General features: G+C 34.8%; 1 protein-coding gene across 14 annotated transcripts in view; it reads left to right on the forward strand.

Moving 5' to 3' along the window:
- The window catches only part of RIMS2 (regulating synaptic membrane exocytosis 2), a 215,540-nt gene that overhangs the window by 26,509 nt on the left and 161,970 nt on the right, over positions 1–27,061 (forward strand). For 13 of the 14 annotated variants that reach the window (XM_087825325.1, XM_087825324.1, XM_087825331.1 and 10 more), the window contains 2 exons: positions 3,107–3,317; positions 16,888–17,198. In XM_087825325.1, coding sequence (XP_087681451.1) covers positions 3,107–3,317; positions 16,888–17,198 — 522 coding nt within the window. Of the gene's footprint in view, positions 1–3,106; positions 3,318–16,887; positions 17,199–25,657; positions 25,700–27,061 lie in introns of all 14 variants that reach the window. The other variant, XM_087825334.1, reaches the window with a different exon arrangement.

Consider the following 27,061-nt stretch of genomic DNA (forward strand, 5'->3'; position numbering starts at 1 on the left):
AGGCAACAGTGCTTTCTTTAAGTGCAAATGTGGACATTCTAGACGTAGTAAGGAAAGTAAAAAAATCCTATGCTGAGGTTGCAGAGATTTACAGTAAGAATGCAGCTTCTGTTAAATTGTGAAGAAAGAAATCTGTGTTAGTTTTGCTGTTGCACTTCCAACTGAAAAAATTATGGCTGTAATGTGTGATAGTGCTTGTTAGGTAAGATGGAAAACTCATCAAATCTGCGGGTGGAAAACATGAACAGAAAATATGTTCCCATGTTGTGCCAGAAAGCAATGAGCCTATACGAAGACTTTAGTGAGGTATCCACTGCAATGAGTGACACCAAACCATTTACTGTAAATAAGGGATGGTCACACAGATTCAGGAATAGGTTTGGACTCAAAAATATAACAATTACTGGAGAAGAGAGAGACCACATTCATATAACTTTTATTACAGTGTATTATGATTGTTCTATTTTATTATGAGTTATTGTTCTGAACCTTTTTACTGTGTCAAGTTTATAAATTGAACTTTATTATAGATATGTATGTATAGGTAGAAACATAGTATATATAGCCTTTGGTATTATCTGTGGTTTCAGACCTCCACTGGGAATGTATATCCTGTGGATACGGGGGATTACTGTAGCTGATGGAATTTGTGAAAAGGGAGATAAAGAAATTTAGCATCAGTCTAGAAATTCACAATAGCTGGTGTTGGAAGTTGTGGTAAACAAACCTTTAAAGATTACTTTAGAGCCCGGCTAGCGTGGCTCAGCTGTTGAGCAAGGACCTATGATCCAGGAGATTGCAGTTTAGTTCCCTGTCAGGGCACATGCCCAGGTAGCCGGCTTATCCTTAGCAGGGGGTGTGCAGGAGGCGGCAGATCAATGACTTTCTTTCATCACTGATGTTTCTATCTCTCTCCCCCTCCCTTTTTCTCTCTGAAATCAATAAAAAACAAAAACAAAAGCAAGAAAACCCATACAGATTACTTTACAAAAGTAGTAATGTAAATTGTTAGTTTATGGAGATCATGAAAACGCATACCTATCAGATAAATGAGAAAACAACAGCAACAAAAACCTGTGTGGCTGGGTATAAAATTGCCAGGAACAGCAGGATTACCACTAACTAACAGATTGAAAAGTTTAGTTTTCTCAAAGAACTCAGAAGTGAAGAAAATTTATTTTGGAAGACACTGAATTCAATCATTTGCTTTAGTGATGATGGAGACATTGATGTAGAAAATACACATTAAAAATTTGGGTTATAAAAGAACTTTATGAAATAAGAAAGGAGGAAGAGCCATATTTCCAAATTAATATATTACTGTATATGTCTCTTTTTTATTTTTTGTTTTTTATTCTATTTTTTCTTTTTTTAGTGTATTTCTTTTATTTTTTTATTTTTTATTTTTTAAATATATCTTTATTGATTTCAGAGAGAGGAAAGGAGAGGGAGAGAGAGAGAAACATCAGTGATGAGAGTCATTGATTGAGCCCACAACCCCGGCATGTGCCCTGACCAGGGATCGTACTCCGATCGCCTGGATCCCAGGTCGACGCTCAACCGCTGAACCACGCCCGGCTGGGCAGTGTATTTCTTTTAAACATTCATTTGTAATAAACGTTTTAAATTAAATATGAGTATATCTTTGATTCTTTTATTTATATCAGGGATTGGTTTGCAAAATACGGCCTGTGGTTCAAATGCTGCCTGTTTCTATAAATAAAGGTTTATTGGAACACGGTCACGCTCATTTATTTGCATGTTTTCTGTGACTGCCCTCGCAGTCATTATATTTATTTCTGTACTCCATCGATTATAGTTAATTTTATAAGGTGTGAGGTAGGAGTTAAGGCTTACTTTTCACACATGGATTTCCAATTACTTTTTTACACATGAATTTCCTGTTGCTTAAAAGACTATTTTTTCCCCTCCAATGAGTTACCCTGGAACCTTTTTTAAAAAAATAAATGACCATTTAGTATTGGACTATTTCTGGACTCTATTCTTTTCCGTTGGTGTGTTTCTCCTTTGCCAGTACCATATTGACTTGATTACTTGTGCAGCTTTTATAGCTCAGAGTTGTTTAGCTGCTTCTTCTCCTGGAAGCAAATCTGCCTTGTAACTCTGGCTGGTTTGGGGCAGGAGTTTCCCACCCCTCAGCTAGTGCTAAAAGGCCTTCGATTTGTGAGTAGTATTTTGGCCTAAGATGGTTTCTTGTCCTTTCGTGGGTAGGTTTTTTTCTCCAACCTTTTCCATAGCTGTGATGGATCTTTGCCTTTTCCCTGGGGATGTCAGTTTGTTTTTACTCCTGTGGCTTATATCTTTGGCTTTTTAAAAGGAGAGATAGTCCGGGGAATTATGCCTGTGCCCAAGGAGCCACTAGTCATTTCTTTTACTCTCGAATATGTGCCACCCCTAAAGGATTCTTTGTTCTTATGCTCTGCTCCCAATCTTTTTAAAATTTATCTTTATTGTTGAAAGAATTACAGATGTCCCCCTTTTCCCCCCATTGACTCCTTCTAACCCCCCCCCAGGCCTTCACCACAGTATTGTCTATGTCCACGGGTTATGCATTTATGTGTATGAATTCTTTGGTTAATGGCCCCCCCCCTTCCCTCTGAGATTTGTCAGTCTGTTCCATGCTTCTATGTCACTGGATCTATTTTGTTTGTTAGTTAATTTTGTTCATTAGATTTCACGTATGAGTGAGATCCTATGGTACTCGTCTTTCTCTGCCTGGCTTATTTCACTTAGCATAATGCTCTCCAGGTCCATCCATACTGTTGCAAAGGGTAATATTTCCTTCTTTTTTACAGCTGCATAGTATTCCATGGTGTAAATGTCCCACAGCTTTTTTATCCACTCATCTACTGATGGGCACTTGGGCTGTTTCCAGATCTTAGCTATTGTCAGTTGTGCTGCTATGAACATAGGGGTGATGTGCCATAGAAGATGTTATTTTATTATCAGAAAATTAAATTTTTATTCTTCTGTTCTCACTTTACGGATTTTTTTTTTATATGAAATTCTGTCTACATATTGTGGTGGTAGTTACTGCTTTGAGACCATCAGGAAACCAATTTTCCCTCATGTGTTTTCTTTGCAGGAAACTTCATCAGCAGTTCGAAATGTATAAGGAGCAGGTAAAGAAGATGGGAGAGGAATCCCAGCAGCAGCAAGAACAGAAGGGTGATGCTCCAACCTGTGGCATCTGCCGCAAAACGAAGTTTGCTGATGGATGTGGCCATAACTGTTCATATTGCCAAACGAAGTTCTGTGCTCGTTGTGGAGGTCGAGTGTCTTTACGCTCAAACAAGGTACAGAAATGAAAATCAGACATAATCACTCTCTTACAGTTATGCTTATTGTGAGTAAAATGTAGAAGACAACTGAAATTAATATTCAGTTTAGCTAATAAACAAAAACCTTTTCAAGTGTCTTCATTTTAGTTAAAAGAAAATTTTAATTTTTTGTAGTTAAAAATATATTTGTTTCATTGTTTATGTCCTTTAGCTTATGATTTTGTTTGGAATCATAGAATCCTAGACTCTCAAAGATGACTAATAGAATTTAGAGATCAAATGGCCTAATTCCTTTATTATACAAGTACAGAAAACTCAGAGCCAGGGAGACTAAAAGTTCATTTTTAAAGTCAGGACTGATTAATATTAGAGTTGTGACACAGCCTTTTTCACTGCCACACATAATTTTATAAAGTTTGTACATATACTCTCTTTCTTTTGAAAGAGGCTGTTTTTAGCTTTGAGATTCTGTGTTTCATAATTTTAAAGCTTTTAAAGCTACATTACCTTTTACTTTTGTCTTAATATTAATGAAATAAACATTAGACTGTGGCATTTCAAGAAGAAATGTTAAGGAGGTGTTTCACACTTATACTAGATTTTTGTAGTTTATCCATCTGCTTTAGAAAAATGTTAATGCTACCCAAAGAATGTTTGTTGAAATTAGCAAAAGCAGTTTTTTTAAATGTTTGTCTCAATAAGGTCTTTAGAATTTGCTTTTATCTCCTCACTAGTATATTATCAATCAGTTCTCTATTTAGTGGCTTTTAAGTAGGAAGTTGATATCTTTACATACATTACTTAGGCGTAATAGTGGTAATTTTGTTCCCCTGTGTGATTGCATTTCTCCATTTTCTCACTGCTCCCCTTTTCTCATAATTTTGTTGTGTTTTCTCACTGTTTTGTTTATTTCTATTAATTTTTTACCCTGGCTCACCTGATTATGTTTCTTTTTTTTTTTTTTTTTGACTGGCCATATTAGCTCGAAATACCAGTACAATTCTGAATAGAAGTGGTGAGAGCAGACATTAACAAAGAAAGAAAAATACATGCCTAATCTCAATAGATGAGAAAGAACACTAATCCTCGTGAACATAGAAGCAAATATTGTAAAAAAAAAAAAAATTTGGTCAGATCAAGCCTATTAATATATAAGAAGGATAACCCATTCAATTCAGGGTGCCTGCTGAGCTGCACTTCAGTTCCTCTGTGCTGCTCTGAGGCCTGGAGAGTCTTCCAGAGCAGTGAGCAGGGGCAATTGTTGAGCTTTTCTTGTTTGTTTCCCATCTATCGCTGTCTTTTCTTGTCCTACATCCAGTTTGTTGCAAACCATTCTTTCATGTACTTTGTCCGTTTTTTGTTTGTTTGAAGCAGGTGGAGAATTCTAGTCCTTTCTACCCCATGTAGGTCAGAAGCAGAAGTCTCTCATGACATCTGATTATAGTTTGCTTGAAAATAAATTTCTTGATTTCTAACGCAGGTCCCTTTATGCTAAGCACAGTTTTTGTCAATAAGTTAAGTACAGTGAAGACTAGGAACACCCTTTGAAAATCTGTTGCAATTTAGTCTGCTGTAAAATTCTGTACACTGTGGGTTAGTCTGATGGAGATGGTTTATAGGAGAAGCAATGTGCCCCACTTTTCTCATATTTTTTCTTCGATCTGAAGAAAGTGTCAAGAGAGTAAAACATAAAAAGTAGTCTAGGGTTTACTCAAGAAAGATAACCTGGATTTTTAAATTAGTTTTTCTACATTTTCATTGAAGTAAGAAACCTGTCCTAAGAGTGTCATAGTTTACTTGCAGTAGTGTTCCCTTGAATGTATGTACAAAGATTGTCTGTATTCTAAGTGCAGAGAGTTTTGAGTTCAATTTCTCTTTTCAAACTGGAGCATCATATAGCTGGCTTATGTGATAGAAGAAGGCTTCTGCTTCCAACAGAAGCTAAATGCATTTCTTTGATTTGTCATGGCCCCAAAGGGTTAAGCCCAGTGAACTTTGCTCACACTGTTCCGATGAAGTAGCACAATGTGGATCCAAATATTTTATGATTTACAGTGTAATTATAAAGCTATTTAAAAATTAGGCTAGTAGCCTTTTAAGAATCAAGATAAAAAAATCTGTTGTTTTAATTTTGAGGCTCTTAGATGTGGAGACAGCCTTAAAAATTAATTAATTCTTTTGAGTACATTTAGGATACAAAGGGAATAAGTGAAGTACAAGACACAGAGAAGGTCTAATACAAGACTTCATGAAATATTCCTTCCATTTATTTCCTTCTAAGATGATACCCCCTTAATAAGAGCTATACACTTAGTCAGATTTAAAAATGATGACTTTATAAGGGAGAAATTATTTTGTAATCATAAAATGGTGACTCCAGTAGAAAACACATTATGATAATTTACAATGAGGATTATTTGAAGCTTCAATGTGTGGCAACATAAATTTTTTCTTTCTTTTACTTTTTGGTGCAAAAAATATATTACCATCTGCTTAATAGTTAATCATTTTGAAATAAAAAGGACATACATTTTCAGAACTGTATTTAATTTGTAAATTAACAGATGAAATTTTCTGTCATGAATGATAAGATTCAAAGCAGAATGAATGATAACTTTATAATGATTATAAAAGAAAGTGATGCTTAAGAAAGTCCTGTAAAATATATTGGTATATGTGTTTTCAGTGTATCAGATGGTAAGAATGGAATGATAATAGTGACATGCTCCTGTGTAAATGAGTCATTAAGTATCATTTGTATGAATAGTTTTAATGACTAATATTTAAATTGTGCATTGAGAGATAAAATGATGGTTAGAATACCTTTTCAATATTCTAGGCAGCTCCTTTCCTTTTTTAAAATTTCAAGTCACTGTGTACCTGCAAGTCTGTAGCTAGTGTGCTAGTGCAACATATAGTCATCCCCCTACATCAAAGACAAGCAAAGCATATGAATTTTCTTTTAGACCTCATAGAGTTTCTACATCCTGGTATATTGGGAAAAAAATTGGACTTTCTTCAGGAAGAGGGTGGCATGCGTTGAGAAATGAGGAGTGCCAGTTTTAGACCCTGCCCTAGGATTGTGTGACTTTTCTTTGCTGTGTCACATCATGTCTTAGGGCTTCTGTGTTAAAATCTATAAAATGAAAGCATTAATCTAACTGATTTGTAAGGGTTTTTTTTTTAGTTTAACATTTTATGATTTTTAAATTAATACTAGATTACTCATGAATTCTTGAAGTATCTGAAAAGTATATTTATGTAGCCAAATAATCTACCACTTAAACAGTTTTTAAAAAGTAATTGAGAAGCTTCATGAATTCTCTGATGTTACTGTGTCTAGCATATTGCATGTTAAGCTTTGGTTTTAATCCCTTCCCACATTTATATAACATGGGAGTGCTAAGGGCACCACTGTTTTAGAAAACTGTATTTACAGGAATTTGAGGAATAGGTAAAGTAGGAAAACCTCTCAGAATTAAGAGGTTTCATCAGGTGGATCTTTAATTGCAAGCCTTTAATCCAAATAACCTAGAATGTGTAAGAATATTATCAGGAAATAGTTGTAGATGTTAAAAGGAAAAAGAATTGTTTCCCCTCACTGATGTCAACCTCCCTAGTAGCGTGGGATAACGTAGTGACTCTGAGGAACTGTCTAACTTGCAGAATCTTAGAGAATTTTATACCTCTTTGTGAATATTAGCACTGTGGGAGGAGGCAAAATAACGTATTAAATCGAGTGTAAAGGAATGCATTTTCACCTTCGAAATTTGTGCTGGAGCCATATCAACACAAGTCCTGAAGTAAGGCCAAGTTTGAATCCTGTCTTCATCACATACTAGTTGTGTGACTTATACAAGATGCTTAATCTTTCTGTCTCAGTTTCTTCACCTGTAAATAGAAATAATAATAGTACCTATCCTGTAGCCTATTGGTGAAGATAAAATTAATTAATTTTATATAAAGCATTTAGACGTGTACTTGGCACACAGTGAGTGCTATAGAAGTGTTTTGCAGTAATTTTTATGGTATTAGGTTTCTTTTTACTTACCATATATGGCTGGTATAATGTAAGATGCTCTCATATATATTTTCTTATTCAGTTAATCATATTTGTATATTGGATTAGTGTATTTCTTATTGCATACATAAACTGACTCTGCCATAATGAATATGTATGTAAATTATATAAAGTTTTTAATCCTTAAATTGAAACTTTTTTTTAAAACACACAGACTAAATGGAAAGCTGGAGGAAATATTCAGATGATTCAGGTTGAAATGAACTTTTAAAGAAAGTGTATTTTAAAATCCAAATTATCCATATGTTTAAAATGAGAATATTCCGCCCCAGTAGGTTATTATTTATATTTATGTGAGATTTTAATCTTTGTCTTTGTCTTAAGGTCCTTGATAACAGTTTATATTTATACATTACCTTTGATTTTTAAGCAACTCAATTCCAATTTGATTATTAACAAGTTTAATAAATATCACTTTTATAAATACGATGAACCTTCTGACATAATTGTATTATTAAAATCTGATTAGAAGACGTATCCATCCTTTGTTTTGAATTTCTTTTCTTCTGAAGTTTGCCAGTTCAAAGAGAAGGAAGTAAAGGCTTAGAGAGCTTAGGAAATTGCACAGGATATACAGCTAAGAATGTTGTTTAAAAGGTGGAATTTTAAGATGGGTCTTTTTTTTTAATCCTCAACCGAGGATATTTTTCCATCGCTTTTTCAGAGAGTGGAAGAGAGAGAGAGAGGGAAACATTGATGTGAGAGAGACAGACACATTGATTGGTTGCCTCCCTCATGTGTCCCAACGGGGGCTGGAATTGAGCCTGCATCCGAGGTACGTGCCCTTAGCTGGACTTGAACCCAGGACTCTTCAGTCTGCAGGTCAACGCACTAAACACTGAGCCAAACCAGCTAGGGCAAGAGAGGACTTTATGATTGCAAAGTTTTTCCTCTTAGTCACAAGTGCTGAGAAAGTGAACTTGAAAACACATGATTTTGACTTTTAATTTATATGTTTTTATAATATATCAGGTCATTATTATTACATTATCACTTTTCATATAATATCATTATATTTAAATAAAGAGAAATGCAATAATTGACTTTAATTTTATTTTATCTAAAAGGTTCTTTTGACCAAATCATGTATCTTACCATTTTATTTTCCACATTTATAATACTTATTTTCCACATTACAATATTGGGAAATTATGACTTAAAATTATTAATTTTTAATCAGTAATACTTTATCTTTAATAACTTTTATAATTCTTTTCCTTTTAGTTATAAAGTTAGGAGACTCCTAAATTAATGGGACAGAGGTGACTTTTAGAAGCATTATTCATAATTTATATAAAAATACAATTTGTCTACTTTTGCTAGTATGTGATGAAATTAAAGATAAACAGTGATACAGTGTTTTACTGTTTTTGTATGTAAAGCCTTTTCCTTTTTTAAATATATTTTTATTGATTTCAGAGAGAGGAAGGAAGAGGGAGAGAGAGAGAAGCATCAATGTTGAGAGTCATTGATTGGCTGCCTCCTGCACGCCCCCTGCTTGGGATCAAGCTGGAAACCAGGGCATGTGCCCTGACCGGCAATCGAACCCCTGATCGCCTGGATCATAGTCGATGCTTGTCTACTGAGCCATGCTGGCGGGGCCATAAAGCCTTTTTCATAACAGTTTTCAGATTCTCTTTGAATTATTGGGTATTTAATTAGGATTTCATTTGTGGAAAGAGCATTCTCCTTTTTCTGATGTTTGGGTATTTAATTGCTTTTATAGAAATTATTCTAATTTATATGCCTTAATATATTCTATTATATAGCAGGCTCTTAAATCATTTCTCTTAAAATGTTTAGATTTTAGTCAAAATGTAATTAGGCTTTTCCAGAATTTTTATTTCACTAACAAGCTCTTAAAAACCCATGTTCTAAGAAAGGAATTAATTATTTCTTTTTGTCTTGTCTTTTCTGCCCTTCCTAACCTGCTTCCGTGGATATCCGCGCCGGAAGGACAAAGTGGTTAGAGGCTTTTTCTGTCTAATATTAGCTTTTTCCTTATTGCTGCTCTTGCTAATTTTCATTTCATAGCTGTATTTAATTTATATACTTCTAAGTGCTTTGTTACAGTTGTAGTGCATGATAATCACTATACATACATTAAGATATTTTAAGCATGCCGAAATACATTTTACCGAAAAACATTTTATTATACTGTAGCTGAAAATTGATTACTTTACTTGATTCTTAAAGAGGCTTGCCTCTTTAGAATTTAGTATTTTTAAGGAGATTATAGCACTTTCCATTGTGTTAAGAATTCTTTTAATCTTATAATGTTTTCCTAAAGTTGTCATTGTACTGGCCAGAGTTTTTAAAAGAAGCTTCAGAGTTAGTATAAAGATTCAGCATTTGTGATAATGAGTCACAACATTGAGCGTGGATTTTTCTGCAGTATATATATATATACAGTTGAGTGTTAAGTATTTCATATGTTTTTCTTTTAATGTGTTTTAGAGATTGGTAAAATGTCTGTCTTATATCCTCATTTTAAATATTAGACATAATTATAATTTTGAAGTACTTAGGTTTAGAGGATTCAACTCTAGCCTAGGTTTTAATATTCTCTCAATAGTTGCCCTTAGAGGTCTGATTTGGATTTGGGTTTGCTCTAGACACTGGTGACTTCCTGCAAACATAGTTAAAATCTTTCTATTCCGATTCTTTTTCTTGATGTTCAGCTTTTTATTCTTTACATTTGTATAGCTCTCCTTGGTGCGTGCATGTTGCAGTATGGCGTGAGAGGGATTACAGCAGGGAGCCGTAATCGGAGGCTGCACACGGTGCCGAGAAAAGCATTCTGAGGTTATCCCGTTGTTTCCCATGAGGCAAACTAAACTGGAGGCCTGAAAGTTTTACCAAATTCAAGTTGGCAGAAACCCAAAGAGGGCGGTGGGGATATGGACCTGGCTTGGGAACGCGGGCTCCGAGCGGAAGGAAGGGTCTTCAGGGTGGCTTGGCTTGTCCTTTCCTTCTTTGTTTTTACCTGTAGGAATGCTATCAAATTCCTGTAGCTGGAGCAATTTTAAGGCGAAGGTCTGGAATTCAGTTTTGGTCGTGTTAAGTTTGTGGTGAATCAAATTACGAATTTGCTGAAGCTTTGCTGTGCACTGTGCTTTTCATTTTGTGCCCTGATAGTTTATTTTTTTAGAATAGTCGCTCTCCCCTGGGTGGACCAAGTTGGACTTGCTTTCCATTGAATCTGCTTTCAAGTAGGTCAGGGGACTCATTGCCTTTTAGCAGTTACAGGAGCAGGAAGCTCAGTGTGCAGAAGGAAGTCCATGGCTTCTGAAAGTTTACTTGCAAGAAGCCATGGAAGATCCCAAGTAGTTTTGTCCATTAACCTTAAAGTCTTTAATAATTATTAGTGAGAATCTGAGAAAAGGTAAATGAAACTTTATACTATGAACTTTTTCTCTGAAGAAATAACCCTTCCTTAAAAATTTCTTTTCCCCAAGGGTGTTCTAATGATTTTCGTATCACCATGTTTTTGTTAGTATTTCCTTTGTGTTGCTTCTAGTTTTACACTTTCAATTCTCTTCAATTTGGATAAAGCATTATCTTCTTTACCATCTGTTTACTTTCATGTAATTATGTTCTGGTTTGTTTGTTTATTTTTTTAAATAAGATGTCCTCTTTAGGAATAGTCATGTCCTGTTTTTCATGAAACCTTCTAGGGGAATATGCTTTCTATTTTAAGAAAAATTAAACTTGCTTAGTTGTACTTTAAATTTATTGAAATGATTTTGTAGTTCTATAATTTATACATCAGAACCTTTAACTTCTTTTAAATGATGAAAAAGAAAACTGTCAAGCGATAGTACACTTATATTTGCTCTATTGAGTCTTTAATCAGTAAATATGCAATGGAAAATATTCTAATTAATATCGTCGCATTTTGTAATGTGAATAATGTTACTTCTTAAACTCATTTTAAAATTTTATTAAAGTTATAGTTTTAACTGAAATTTTATTTTTTAGGGAAAAAGTAGGTTAACAAAATAGTACAAAATGCAGTCTTTGGGCCCAGTTTGAACAAAGGACTAGAGCACAGACTAGTGGGCAAGTGCAATTACTGCAGAAATGTTCACTTTCCTTAATCTTGCAGGATATACATTCTGTTTTAAAAGTTGTCTTTTCTTTCAAAATAACTTAGAGAAATTTAAGCTCAAAATGCAATTCTGAATTAAAATAAGGTTTTAAAAGTCAAATATTTATTATGAAGGCAACAATTACTTATTCTGATAATAACCCTAAACAATTCTTTTCAAGAATTAATTTACTTTGGCAGCCACTTCAGTCATTTTTTGATAAAATTTAATTTAGAACAGGACGTTTATAAAATATCACGTGCTTTGATGAAAACAAAAATAAAACCAACACTACAAAATATGTACAGTTAATTGGTTACCTTTGATATAATTGCCAATTTTACACATACCCCTCCATAAAACCCCCCTCAAAAGTATACCATATACTATTTAAAAAGTTATATTTGTATGAAAATTTACTAATTAGTTCTCAATCAACTAATATGTTTATGTTAAATACACATTAACTTTCAGTGTAATTATGAGTATCAGTAAATATTTTCACTAGTCTAATTAACCCTAATTGGTTACTAGCCTGACATTCCTAGTTATACATGCCAATCTCCTCCCACTTTTTTGTTTTCCCTTGTGTTCATTTTGAAGTATTTGAAATACATTGAGACATTTCGAGAATACCAACCAGTTATACACATCTTAAAACTTTTCTATATATTTTTTAGAGATACAGCAATTGTCTTGAATACTTGTCATCCCACACTTTTTTATTTGTGTAATTTAACTTCATACATATATGCTGCCAAACCATCTATAGTATTATTTGCAAGGATTTTTAGCTTTATATTATAGAGCACACTATATTTATTTTTCTGAAACTTCTTTGTTTAATTATATTTTGAGAGTTATCTCAAAATTTAGATTTATTTAAATCTATTTTATTCGTTCGACTGCCGAATATAATTCTGCATGAATATGCTATAGTTTATTCATTTTCGCTATCTAAATTATTTTTCTAAGAGAAATAGTACTGAATAAATATAGCTCTTCATGTCTTCTTGTGCCTCCGTGAGAATTTCTCTAAGGTTTCTGGGCCATAGAATATGTAGGTAGCCATTTCAGGTTTCACTGCATACTGCGGAGTGGCTCCCCAAACTGGTTGAGAATAACTTACAGTCCTGAGAAGAATATTTGTATTGGTTCCTTTCCTCTACTTCCTCTCTGATGCTTGGTATTGTCAGACTTAAAGTGTTGCTAGACAGATGGGTGGGATAGTGACTCATTGTTTTAAATTTCCATTTTCCGACTGATGATGTTAAGCACCTTTTAATTTGTTTATTGTCGATTTGGGTTTCTCAGTGGAATTGTACATTCATTCTTGACCTGTTGTTCTACTGTGATGTTTGTTTTTTTCTTATTGAAATATGCCAGTTCTTCATATATTCTGAATGCATACACTTTGTTAACTGTATACATTGGAATAAAATCTCTCCCAGATTGCGGTTTCTTTTTACTTTATTTTATTTTACTGTTGTACTGTTCAAATGTTTAAACATCTTGATGCAGTAGGATTTATCCTTTTTTGTACTTCGTGCTTTTTATATTTGAGTTAAGAAATCTATTGTTTTTCTGACTTCATAAAATTTTTCTTGATATTTGGTACAGAAGTTTCAAAGCTTTGGCTTTCATGTGTTAGTGTTTAATATATTTGGCATGGATTTTTTATGTGGTGTGAGGTGTGAATCTATTTTTCCCCCCAGTACGGAGAACCAGTTGTCCCAGTTCTATTAATTAAATAGTGCATTTTTTCTCCATTGATTTGCAGTGTTAACACTGACATATGTGAGAGTCTGTATCTAGAGTCTTTCTTATGCTCCATGTTCCATTAACCATCTCCCTGTTCATACCACACTACCTTAATTTCTGTCACTTTATAGTAAGTAGAGCAAGTCTACCTCAAATTGTTTCTCTTTAGAATTATCTAGATTTTTTTTTATCTTGGCTCTTTCATATTCCTTTTAGAATTGGCTTGATGAATTCCATGAAAAACAGTAGTAGAGTTTTGATTAAAATCGCATTGAACTTTATAGATTTAATTTGGGCAGACTGACATTCTTGTGGTATTTTGTCTTTTCATCCCAACAGAGTATATCTTTCCACTTATGTTAGTCTTCTTTTAGACTCTCGTATATTATTTTTTTTTGGTAACAGGTATTTATCTACATTTTTAATTAAATATTTGTAGTTGATTATTAGTGGTATACAGAAATGCTGTTTATTTTAGTTTATTCATTTATTTATATTTTTAAATATATATTTTTTATTGATTTCAGAGAGAGGAAGGAAGGGAGAGGGAGAGAAAGATTGAAACATCGATGAGAGAGAAACCATGATCCGCTGCCTCCTGCACGCCCCCTACCCGGGACTGAGCTTCAACCAGGCATGTGCCCTGACTGGGAATCTGACTGGTGACATCCTGGTGCACAGGGTGATGCTCAGCCAACAGCCTCACTGGCCAGGCTAGTTTGTTTATTTTTGATCTAGGAAACTCACCAAGCCCCTTATAATTTAATGTTTGTAGATTTTTTTTTGGATTTTCTGCCATAATCAAATGGTGTTAAGGTAAGGATAGTTTTATTTCATCTTCTTTTTCTTGTCTTGTGTAGGAGATTTACTAAGCCAGTGTCTCCAGGACAGTACTGAATAGAAGTGGAGATACAGGGGATTCTTAATTCATTCCTGATTTTATTTTATTTTTATTTTTAAAAATGTCTGACTTTAAATAAAAAGCTCTTCCCTTTTATTCTTAAGTTAAAATAGGATATAGAATTTTTGTGGGTACAGCATATAAGTTTTAAGCACTACTTTTCTGTTTCTTGTTTGCTAGATTTTACTTTCACATGAATAATCTTGCATTATATGAATGCTTTAATAGTTTTTCTCTATTATTGGTATCATCACTTTTTTTCTATTTTAATCTATTAATGTGGTGAATTACATGAATTTTTTTTTAAGTATTGAACTATTTTTGCATTTGTTGTAATCCTCCCTTTGTCATGATAGGTTTTTTCTCTTGCTTATTTCTTTCTCATATACAGGGTGTCCCCCCCCAAAATGTATACACACTTTAACAGCTGATAGCTCAATTGATGTTTCTTTCTTTTCAGATTTAACTCATTGGAATTAATAATTATTCAAAGTGTGTATATAGTTTTTTGAGACACCCAGTATATTTGAAATTTAGGATTTGGATGGTTAAGATTTTAAGATCTATGTGTCCATTTCTATATGTGCTATTGTCCCATAGACAATACAATCCTACTTTCATGTTGTCTACAGGAAGCTGAAAATGGCCCTTCAAAAAATATCCATGTCCTAATCCCTGAACCTGTGAGTAACCTTACATGGCAGAGGAGAAAGCATCTTTGCAGATATAATTTAATAATAGTAATTGTTTAAAATAAACAGAAAAGTTGAAATTCAGACTTAATTTATTTGAACATTTTTTGTGGTTCTATATTTAGTGCCCCTTTCACTTTTGAAAGGGATCTGCAGTGCCTGCAGTTGTCACAAGATGGCATTGAAAGGCTGAAGATTTTGATTGAAATTTGATTTTTGAAACCGTGAATGGATTAAATATATTTGTATTTCATGTGTATTCAAACCAAAAGAAATCTGAACTATGAGGTATTTTTAAAAAAAATTGAGTGAGATTTTGCTATTTTCCTATAAAAGACTTTCTTAGTTATAAAAACTAAAATAGTCAAATATATTGACATTATTGATGATTAATTCTTTTGAAAACCGATGAAACATAAATCTTAATGTAATAACATAAAACATTTAATTATCATGTGTCCCCCTAGAAGGACTTCAAATAAATTCAAATCAGCAAGCATTTAGAAGGTCTTACTGTTCTACAATTTATAAGCTCTTATTATTTATAAGAAGATAGAGCCCTTGCCTGCAATGAGCTCTAAATTTTGTGTGGAAAAATAGAAATGTATATACAATTCAAAGAGAGAACAAAATAAAAAAAATGGTTAAATACAATGTTGTGTGGTATGGTATAAACACATACAATATGAACTGGAATAAAGGGCAATTAAGCAAAAAATTTAAATGACATTTTACAAAATTACCCTTCTATTAGTTGAAACACTATGCCGAGTTTTTAATTTACTCTGATTATCTATATTATAATTATTTAAACTATGAGGAAATGTTCAGCAATATGGAGAGCTGTGTAAGATTCAGTATTTGACATAAGTAAAACATCAGAACCACTCACTTGAAATATGAACTCACCTTTTATTTTATGAATATGTGATTTTATTTTTTTCTAATTAATTGAAAAATATTTTTCAGAAGAGGTTGCAAATTTTCTGGTCATACAGATTTTATTTATGATATTCTTAGATTCCTGGAGTCTGAAAAACATAATATATTAAAAAATCAAGTGTAGAATGGTGGTTACCAGGGTTTTGGGGTCAGAGAAAAGGGGGTATGCTGTTTGATGGTTATAGATTTTGAGTGTTGCAAACTGAACACATTTTGGAGATTTGTTTCACAGCAGTGTGAATATACTTAACACTGTTGAACTGTGCACTTAAAAAAATGTCCAACTAGAAACTATGAGCAATTAATAGGTTTTTATTGAAGATCAACAATGTTCCTAGCTTTATTTAGCCGTTAGGAGCTACTTAAAAGAAATAAAATCCCCTCAGGAAGCCTATAATATAATTGGTGATAGAAGATTAACCTAATATACTAATATAGTAATCTACTGAAAGTCCAATGTATACTAGGCATTGTGCTATTATTTTTTAATTTTCTTTTATTTTTTAAATTAAATTTATTGGGGTGACATTGGTTAATTAAATTATATGTTTCAAGTGTACAATTCTATTATACATCACTTGTACATTTTATATAAATTTTTCTAATCTTCAATCCTCAAAACAATCCTAAAACAGGAAAGCTAGTATTATCTTCCCTATTTCCCTGTTTTATCATTTAGGAAACTAAGTTTTATAGCTATTTAGTACCTTGTTGAAGTTTGCAAAGTTTCTAATCTTGGAGTTGGTATTTAAACCCAAGTCTGTCTAGCCTCAAAATCCACTTTCTATATTCTACACTATGCTCTTAACATAAATAAAAAATAATTAAAGAATGCATATAAAGAACTAATAATTTGTTTTTCTACTACCAGTAAGCATTATCTATTTTATTATAATTATTTTGGCAAAATTAGAAGAATGGGCATGTGACTTAATGGTAGCTGTTAATCTGGGTTACATTTTTAAAAAAATTTATCTTTATTGTTGAACGTTTTACAGATGTGTTCCCCCACCCCCGCCATAACCATATACTTTTTTGTTGGCTTGAATTGTTGTCTTTTTGTTTGTTTTTAACTTTTGGAAACACTAACTTCTTTTCCCTGTGTATTCATGTGCAGGTTATGTGGGTATGTAACTTGTGCCGAAAACAACAAGAAATCCTCACGAAATCAGGAGCATGGTTCTATAATAGCGGGTCTAACACAGCACAGCAACCTGATCCAAAGGTTCTCCGAGGGCTGCGGAACGAGGAGGCGCCGCAGGAGAAGAAAGCAAAACTGCACGAGCAGGCCCAGTTCCCAGGACCCCCAGGTGACTTATCTGTACCTGCAGTGGAGAAAAGTCGATCTCATGGGCTCACAAGACAGGATTCTATTAAAAATGGGTCAGGAGTGAAGCACCAAATTGCCAGTGACATAGCTTCAGACAGGTAAACATTTTGCTTAATCTTTAGGTAAACATCATTATTTTTAATCTTCATTCCAAACAGAAATAAAAATACATGAAATGTTTAGGCAACCAGTTGTCTAAATGTAATGTAAATGTCCATATGTTTTATATAAATGCTGAAATTGATGTTTAGGACTTGAGCTGTTAAAGGTTTGAACAGTCTTAGGTTTGATGAGGGAGTGTCAGGTTATCAGATTTTCCAGAAAAAGAAGTGAAACAAAACAGGGAACTTAAGATAGAGATTATTGTCTGAGGAAAGAAACTGGGATAAGAGCCATGAGAATGAAGGGGAGATGGTTGTAAGACATGTTAGAGAGATCGGATTGATGGACTAACTGGAACTGGGAGTTAAGAGAGTGGGGAAGGTTAACAGTATTTCTAAAGGCTCTACCCTGTGCTGAAGGGTGAGGTGGTTTTCTAATCAAGTAAATAAAGATGAAAGGGTTTCATGAGTTTGACATATCTATGGGCTGTTATTACTATTTTGGCTCAATTTTATGGCTTTCTCCATGATAAAAGTGTTAGACTTTTAAAAGTAGTGTTTATGGTTCTTATATTTCGTACTTTTGGAAGGAGGAGTATGAACATTTTCAAAGGAATTTATTTTTCTATTTCATATTTCTTTTTATGAATTAAAAATTTTAAGGAAAACCTGGTTTATGCTGTATGTATTGTTCAGAAGTGGCAGGTATGTTTCTGTGTGAACAAGTGTGAAGTCATGCATTTGTGGAAAAACAAGTCCAATCATACTTTTACAGTTGGCTTCTGAGCAGTCGATTATAACAGGTAAGCTAACTGGGAGGCCCTCAGATGGTGCCTGAAGTCATCACCGGATGTGTTGCTAATGTCTTGGGAGAATACTAAAATGATGATGCACCAGTTTTTTGAAAACTAGCAAAAAGTGAAACAAACAATGTAATTCTATCTTTGGGCAAGTCCATGGTGATCTGATGGCTGGAGTACTATGAACACAGCTCAGTGCAGAATCTGAGGAACCCAAGAATTTTAAGGTCGGAAGTCCATCTTAGATTGAGAATTCAAGCACACAAAGGTTTGAGGGTAGATAGTTCATTGGGATGGCAGTCTCGGGAACCACCTGTAGGGGAGTGGAAAAACGATCCAGTTAGGAGAAAGAACACAATACTGGGTGCATTCGAGAGCAGTTTGCCTCTTGGCAATTGTGTCTCAGTCTTACTGAGACTTCTAGGAGACGGTATCATGACCTCAGAGTTACTGCACATGATCTGCTAGGAGGCTTGGGTATTTATCCATAACTCTCTTTGATATTGGCCTAGGTCTGTTCCTGGGGAGGAGAGGGGGTGTTAACTCTCTGGAAGTCACTGGCCAAGCATGTTTCTGTGGCCAGAGGAAGCACTCAGGCAGAGTATTACAAATGTAATAGCAAGATGTTGCTATGGTGAATGATGGGGCAGTGTTGGTTGGGCCAGTAGCAGTGTCTGCTACACAGGGACTTTAGACATCAAGAAGGTCAGTAGAATGGCAACCATAATGGCCGAGGTAGACAAGCTGGGATGGAGAAAATGATGGTACCAGTGGAGATAGGGTTTAAATGAACGACTTAATAACATAGATAACACCAGCTCACTCTTCCAAACTAGATAGCTACGTTAGATAGCCTCCTGTGGAGGTTAGAAGGTAGGCTTAGGAAGGATGGAAGGAAATAGTAAAATACTGGGTGACGTAATACATTTTTAGGTTGTGGAATGCATACTATTAGGAAGTTGTGGATGTTAAAAATAAATTCAACAAATTTATAAGTAATTAATTCATCATTGTAAGGAACTGGAAACATAGCTCTAAGCTTTGAAAAGGTGGTAATGAGAACAAGTCTCTCTCCAGTATTATCTGGTGGTGCTTCTTTCTTGACAGAGTACTAGCCCGAATAAACAGTACAGTCCGACCCACTGGGGAAAGTAAGATGTGGGTACTGTTTTCCTTTCTCTTCTGCCTAGTGCCTCTGGCTGCTGTTACTGATAGAGGCACACTTCAATGGCTGTAAGCTGTAATGATGTCCTTCCTTTCTGAACCTCATATAAGTCAAACCAATAGCTCCTCTTGTTCATCAGTGACGTAGGCGCATGGAACAGACTGACGAATCTCAGGGGGAAGGTGGGGGTGGGTGGTGGGTGGGTGGAGGGAGAGAGGTTAACCAAAGAATTTATATGCATATATGCATAACCCATGGACACGGACAATAGTGTGGTGAAAGCCTGGGGCGGGGGGGTGGGTGCGGGGTGGAAGGGTCAATGGGGAAAAAAGAGGACATCTGTAATACTTTCAACAATAAAGATAAATTTAAAAAAAAAGCCAAAAGAGAAAAAAAATATATAAATAAACCCATATTCATTATTGTTGCCACCAGATGGCGAAGTTGCACCCCAAAAGCAAGACTTCAATTCTGTGATTATTCCACTTGAATTAGTTGCAGAGGTGGTTATAGACCCATAAGTGGATTAACTTGGCATTTGAAATTGTGAAAAACAAGACTTCTTGTGTAACATTGCTTTTCCTATTGAAATATCTATATTCTCAAATATTTATACTGGTTCTGAGATTTCCATGTACCAGACTTGCATTTACATCTGGAGGTTGTACAGTCTTACCTTTTCCCCCACAGATACTTCAAAATCAAAACATTCTGAAGTCTCTATTTCCCCCCGAAGTAGCAGCTTCTCTGTCATTCCCTAGCCTTGCTGATTGCAACATCAGTGATCCTGCTTCCTAAATTAAGATACTTAGGCATTTTTATTCTAATACCCTTCCTCCTGATTTTCATACTCAGTGAATATTTACTTAAGTTTTGGCCAATTCCATCTCTGTTATAGCTCTTGTATTCCACCCTTCCTTTCCAACGTGGATATTGTCACTGCCCTGTTTATGCATTAACCATGTCTAGCTTTCTTTCCAGCTTCCTGCTTCTCAGTTTATTTGCTTTTCTTCATATTCTACTTTGTTTCCAGAATTATGATTTTAAATACACATATGCTGAAGTCATTTATTTGCTTACTTTTGAGACCTTCCCATTTTTAATTAAAATTTTATTTATTTATTTTTATTGTTCAGCTTTCTTTTTTCTTTTTATAAAAATTTATCTTTATTGTTGAAAGTATTAAAGATATCCCCTTTTTTCTCCATTGACCCCTTCCACCCCACCCTCACACCTCACCCCCCCCCCCCCAGGCCTTCACCACACCATTGTCTGTATCCATGGGTTATGCATATATGCATATAAGTTCTTTGGTTAATCTCTTCCCACTCACCCACCCACCCTCGCCTTCCCTCTGAGATCCCTCAGTCTGTTCCATGCTTCTATGTCTCTGGATCTATTTGTTCATCAGTTTATTTTGTTCATTAGATTCCACATATGAGTGAGATCACATGGTACTTGTCTTCCTCTGCCTGGCTTATTTTGCTTAGCATAATACCCTCCAGTTCCCTCCATACTGTGTCAGCTGCATAGTATTCCATTGTGTAAATGTCCTACAGCTTCTTTAGCCACTCATCTACTGATGGGCACTTGAACTGTTTCCAAATCTTATCTATTGTAAATAATGTTGCTTATGAACATAGGGGTGCATATATTCTTTCTGATTGGTGTTTCAGGCTTCTTAGCATATATTCCTAGAAGTGGGATCACTGGGTCAAATGGCAGTTCGATTTTTAATTCTATACTGTCTTCCACAGTGGCTGCACCAGTCTGCATTCCCACCAGCGGAGTCCTAGAGTTCCCTTTTCTCCACACCCTCGCCAGCACTTGTCATTTGTTGATTTGTTGATAGTAGCCATTATGGCAGGATCATGAGGTGATATCTCATTTTTGTTTTAATTTTCATCCTTCTGATGATTAGTGACTTTGAGCCTTTTTTCATCTGTCTCTTGGCACCTGTATGTCCTCTTTGGAGAAGTGTCTATTTAGGTCCTTTGTCCATTTTTAATTGGATTGTTTGTCTTTCTTTTGTTAAGTTGTATGAGTTCTTTATATATTTTTGAAATTAATCCTTGTCAGATGTATCATTGGCAAATATGTTCTCCAATATTGTGGGATCCCTTTTCATTTTGTTGATGGTTTATTTTGCTGTGCAGAAGCTATTTCCATGTATTCCCATTCTTTAATTTTTTTCCCTTTGTATCTCTTGCCCTAGGAGATGTATCAGCAAACATATTGCTCCTAGAGAGGCCTGATATTTTGCTGCCTACGGTTTCTTCTAGATTTTTATGGTTTAACGACTTACATTTCAGTTTTTTATACACTTTGAGTTTATTTTTGTGTATGGTGTAAGTTGGTGGTCTAGTTTCATTTTTTTTTGCATGTACCTGCCCAGTTTTCCCAGCACCATTTATTGAAGAGACTGTCTTTACTCCATTGTATGTTCCTGCTTCCTTTGTCAAATATTGAGTGTAATGGTGTGGGTCAATTTCTAGGTTCTCTTTTCTGTTCCATTGATCTATATGCCTGTTCTTGTGCCAGTATCAGGCTGTTTTGATTACATGGCTTTGTAGTATAATTTGATATCTGGTATTGTGACCCCTCATACTTTGTTCCTCTTTCTCAAGATTGCTGAGGCTATTCTCGGTCTTTTTTGGTTCCATATAAATTTTTGGAGTATTTGTTCCAGATCTGTGAAATATGCCATTGGTATTTTAGTAGGGATTGTGTTGAATCTATAGGTTGCTCCTACAATTCCCTGAAATTGTGAAAGCATGGGATTGGGTGGGGAATAGTCAAACATTTAAAAATATAAATGATTGTAGTTCAAAATTTCAAGCTAAATGTTATGGAAGGCTGAATAACTTGAATAATTTCCTCAATTTTAAATTTCATTTTATGTTGGGAGCATGACTACTGCTTATTTGTTTTAAAATAAGAACACTACTTGAAGAAAGTAGATTTTCTTATTTTTTATCATGTGTCAGATGTAAGAGGAGGCAAACATAAGAGGCAACTTAGATTAGAGCAGTGGTTCTCAAACTTTTTGGTCTTGGGGTTGCTTTACAATATTAAAAATCATCAAGGACCACGTAGAGCTTTTGTTTATATGGATAATGTTTATTGATATTTACTATATTAGAAATAAAAACATATCTTTATTAATTAATTTAAAAATAACAATAAACCCACTGCATTATAACTAATCATATTATGTGGACTAAATTCTACATTGACCTGCAATGAGTTTTACCCTTACTTCAAGTATGTATGGAACCTGTGACTTGCTTCTAGCTAATAGAGCATGGCAAAGATGATGGGATAGTCACTTCTGTGATTACCTTACACTGTGTGAGACTATGTCTTACTCGGAAGCATGATATTCTTCTGCTGGCTTTGAGGAAGTAAGCTATCATGTTGGAAAAGGCCTGTGAGAAGACCATGCTGCAGGAAACTGCGGGGGAGTTTCTAGGAGCTGAGAACATTCCTGGCTGACAGCCAGCAGGAAAACGGGACCTCAGTCTTAGAGCCAGAAGGAACTGAATTCTGCCAACAATCAATCACTCGAGCTTGGAAAGGGACCTGGAGCTCTAGAAAGAAATGTGGCCTGGCTAACACTTTGATTACACTCTTTAAACCATACTTGGACTATAGAAGCTCTAAGATAATAAATGTATTTTTTTTAAGCCACCAAGATTGTGGTGACTTGTTTTGCAGGAATAGGAAACGAATATAGCATATTCCAAAAGGGAAAAGAAAATTTAGTGAGAACATCAGCATTAGTTTACATTTTTGCACACCCCTTTAACATCAGATCTAGTGGAAGACAGCTGGATTCTTTTATCTCCTGTATTCAGTGTCTTGAGATATCATACATGATGCAGCCTCTGGGAAACTCCACTGTATACCCATGAGAGAAAGAGAATTCAAAAGGCAAAGAGCATTTTAGTGCTGTTATGAATATAGGTTTGACCTTGCAGATCCTATGAAGGAATCTTAGGGACGTCCCTGAGGTCACTAGACTGCATTTGTTAGAATTGCTAGATTGGAGATTTTCAGGAGTCTCCTGTTCCATCACCATAGAGTATTTGATTGTATCTGGACAGCATTGTGTAAGACAACAGAATCCATATGGAACTCGCAGCTTCCTTGCTTAATTTTTTACTTGGTTTCTGGTTATGTCCTTGAGATTGTGTGTTTTATTTCCTTTGCTCGTCATGATAAGCAAGTGAGAGAGATCTTTGCTGACTTTAGTTTCTAGGAGAAATAGGTAGCAAAACATTTAATAGGTAGTGGATTGGGACAAGGTTTTTCTTGAAATGATCCTGGCATCTTTTAACGGTAGCTTTTATTTACAAAGGTGCTGTAGCCATAGCGAGATTTGGTTTAAAACTCAAGAGGAGTTTTTTAAATGTATTTTCTTTATTTGTAAGACATTTATAGCAATTGTTTCATTTTTGCTATCTATTCATTTTTATGTGTGTGTATATGTATGCGTCACTTAGTAATGGTATTAGTGCATATTTCTCTTAAGTGTTTTTGTTTTAATTTTGTGTGATCCTTTTTATCACTAGAAATCCCAGGGAATGAATTAGTCTCATGCATGTCAAGATAGCTCAGTATATAATAAATGGTTTTTGTCCTACAATTGATGCAGTTTTTCATTAGGAACATTAATATAGAATCATGTTGATTTCTTCTTTAGTAATCCATGGCTTCTCTAATTTTTTTTCAAAAAAATAATAGTGTAGAGAATGAAAATTGTTCCTTAGAATCAGCTATTTTTACTTCTGTGCGTATGCCTGTATGTATCATTTGACATGGTTGGAACTTTTAAGGTATGATTTGGAGCATTTTGTCTGGATCTTTCAAGATTGGTTTGAAGGCTATTGGTGGGACAGTTCTCACTGTGCTGACCTAATTACACAGTGGTTGAACTGGAAAATTAAACTTAGGGTAACCTCCCCTCTGTACTGATGCAATCCCCTTCCACTTTTTTCTTTTCAGTTCTTTTTTTTTAACTATAGCTCCACCTGAGCAGTTTCTTGTTTGTCTGTTTCGTAGATAATTAGTTTTCAACTTATTTTTCCTGAATACTGTTTTCAAATTCTTATTGAAATTTCTGTTTATCCAATCTCTTTAACGATTTTAGTCTTCTTTTTCTATGCATGAGAACTGATTTGTGTTGATAGAGCAAGATTGACAAATTTTAGTTACATCTCTCAGAAAAAGTTTATATTTTTCATACAACTAAGACTGTAAGACTGTGGAATATATGGACTCAAAATTGTGATGTGAAATAACTTTTGGCTTCTGTGATATATATCTGAAATTCACTTATAGAAATTATTTGCATGGTTAAAAGTTTTGAGGTATGATTTAAAATCCTTATCTGGAAAGTGGTAAGAAACCTGTTTCTTCTGGTTGACTTTGCTTAATAAGATTCACAGCCATATGAGTGGGGAGGATTATGAAAGTTTGATCTTTCTCATTTCAGTATTTCCCCTTCTTACCTAAATATATTTTGATTCAGTGCTTTAGGCCACATTTGTGTTTTATTCTCTCAAAAATATGAGATCTGGGACTTAACATTTATTTCCAAGGTTTACATTGACCTCATTTGTGTTTTCACATCACCCTTTCTCTTTTACATTTTGGGACACTTACAAACTGTAAAATTAGTTTGCATTTTAAATGAGAGCATCCATAAGGAGTTGCTGAATGTCAAAGACATGGTAGTATTATGTAAGGAGTACTGGCCTGTGAGTAAGGAGATGTGGATGCTCATTCTAACTCTGTCACCAACCATCTGGACCAAAAAATGCATCTTACTTCCTTTCTGCAAAATGAGGGAGTTAATATTCTATTTTAAATGTGATAGGATACCATTGTTTAAACATGGATGGGATATGATATTATTTATGATTTTATATGGTCATTCTGTTGTGTGAAGAATGGTTTGTAAGGGATAAGAATTGATGTAGAGAGAAGTTAGGAGGTTATTGAAATTGTCTAGGAGAGAGTTTTTGGTAGTTTAAAGTAGAATTGTAGTAACAAGATGGAAATGTTGATGGATTTATGCTTCATTTAGAACGGGGAGGGGGGGAGTGGAATGTCCAGCCCACGGGCCGTATATGGCCCGTGAAATCATTTGGTCTGGCCCTGCCAAGGCCACCGCAGGCGGAACTTGAAATTCAATCGATCTAGGAGCTTGAATCAATAAGACATAATGATTGATTTGCCATAGGGGTGGGAGTTGGTGTATGAAGGTCAAGAGAGAAGTGAAAAATGACTCTCAGATTTCTCTCTTAAGTAACCAAGCATATAATCTTAAAACTTGCTGAGACGGAGGATGCTAAAGCATGCTAAAGGAGGAGCAGGCTGCGGGTGAAGGGTGGGGAAGGTGATGAGTTGTAGAATTTAAGGAGCATGCAAGAAAGCTAAAAAGACAGATGAGTATGCAATTGAGCATGCCACTCTGGATTCAGAAGAGAGTTCTCAGCTAAAGATGTAAATTCAGGAAGCATTAGCTTGTTGGTAATGATTTCAGCTAAGCAAGTAAATGAAATCACTCAAAAGAAAGTTTAAAATGGTGGAGAGAAGGAAAGGTGTAGGGGGTGCAGTATAAGAAAAAGCACCAGGGAACTATTTCTACATAAAGCCATCAGGTAAAGGAGAAATGAGTGGCGAGAAAAGAGGAGCAGCCACGGGAATAGGAGGGAAATCAGGAGAGTATGGTGGCCTTGAAGCCAATAAAAGTGTTTACGAAGAATGGTCAACTCTGTGTGCCATCTGGAATTTGAATAATTACTGCTTGTGATTCTGTGCTTCAAAACAATTACTGAAAAATCTAGGGATACTTGCAAGTTGTCAGGTAGCTGAGGCGCCTTGTGTGGAGGCGTTTTGCAAGCTTAGGTGTGAGGACTCGGTGTCCCAAGGCTATAAGTGTTCCTTATACTTTGGTTCATGGTGGATGTAGCTGCTAGAGATGGAGCCGGAGCTTATTCATATTCGTACTGCTCCCTGAAATTGTGGTGTCGCTTTCAGTGACTCTCTTGATAGTTATCAAGGGAGTATATACTCAGAACTAGCAGCCCTGAGACTGGAGAGACTTAGCAAATGGTGATTTTGGAGATCTTGGTTCTCTTTCCTCTAAATGGTGGAATCTCTCCATGGCAGATAATCACTCTGGACATTTTTTTTCTTGATTAGCTACGTTTAGATGTTTACATGTATGGAGCATTTTAATAGAAAAGTTTTGGTACTCTTAAAAATTCAAAATAAACCCAGACATCTTTAAAACTATAAAATTTAAATATACCATGAGTGTTTGTACCTTATAAATAACAACCTTGTGTTGTTATTAATTTAGAAGATCATAATTTCCCAAATTTTAGTTTTCATTTAACTTCTGAGTTTGTGTCAGATTTCTTTAGCTTCAATCACTAGGCATTTGTAAACCGAGACTCTTAAAAATAATTTTAAAAGCTTATATATTTTTGAGGAAGATGTAAAGATGTTAGTGCTAAGGTTTATTTTCTCATTTTATTTGGATGTTTCATAGTATTAATTAAACAACTTGAGTCATTACAGAATTTAAAAGATTTATTGATAGAAGGGAGGATACCATTACTAACGGATCTAGCTAAGCACAGGAAAACTAAAAATCTAGTATTTGAGTCACTTGAGTATCTCTGAGCAAAAGCCAGCACTTACTATTGTTATGGTTCATGATTTCACTGTAATTGTGGAGTTCTTTACCATGGGTAACTTTGGGCCTGTCTTTTGGCTAGTGTATCAGAAAGTACGATGGGAAAAAATTGTGATGTTTTCACCCAGAGATAATGAACACTAACACTTCGGTGTTTCTTCTTCTAGTGTCCTCTCAGATTTTG

Source organism: Miniopterus natalensis, chromosome 16 (assembly GCF_054644295.1).
Source record: "Miniopterus natalensis isolate mMinNat1 chromosome 16, mMinNat1.hap1, whole genome shotgun sequence".
In the NCBI taxonomy this organism is placed as follows: domain Eukaryota; kingdom Metazoa; phylum Chordata; class Mammalia; order Chiroptera; family Miniopteridae; genus Miniopterus; species Miniopterus natalensis.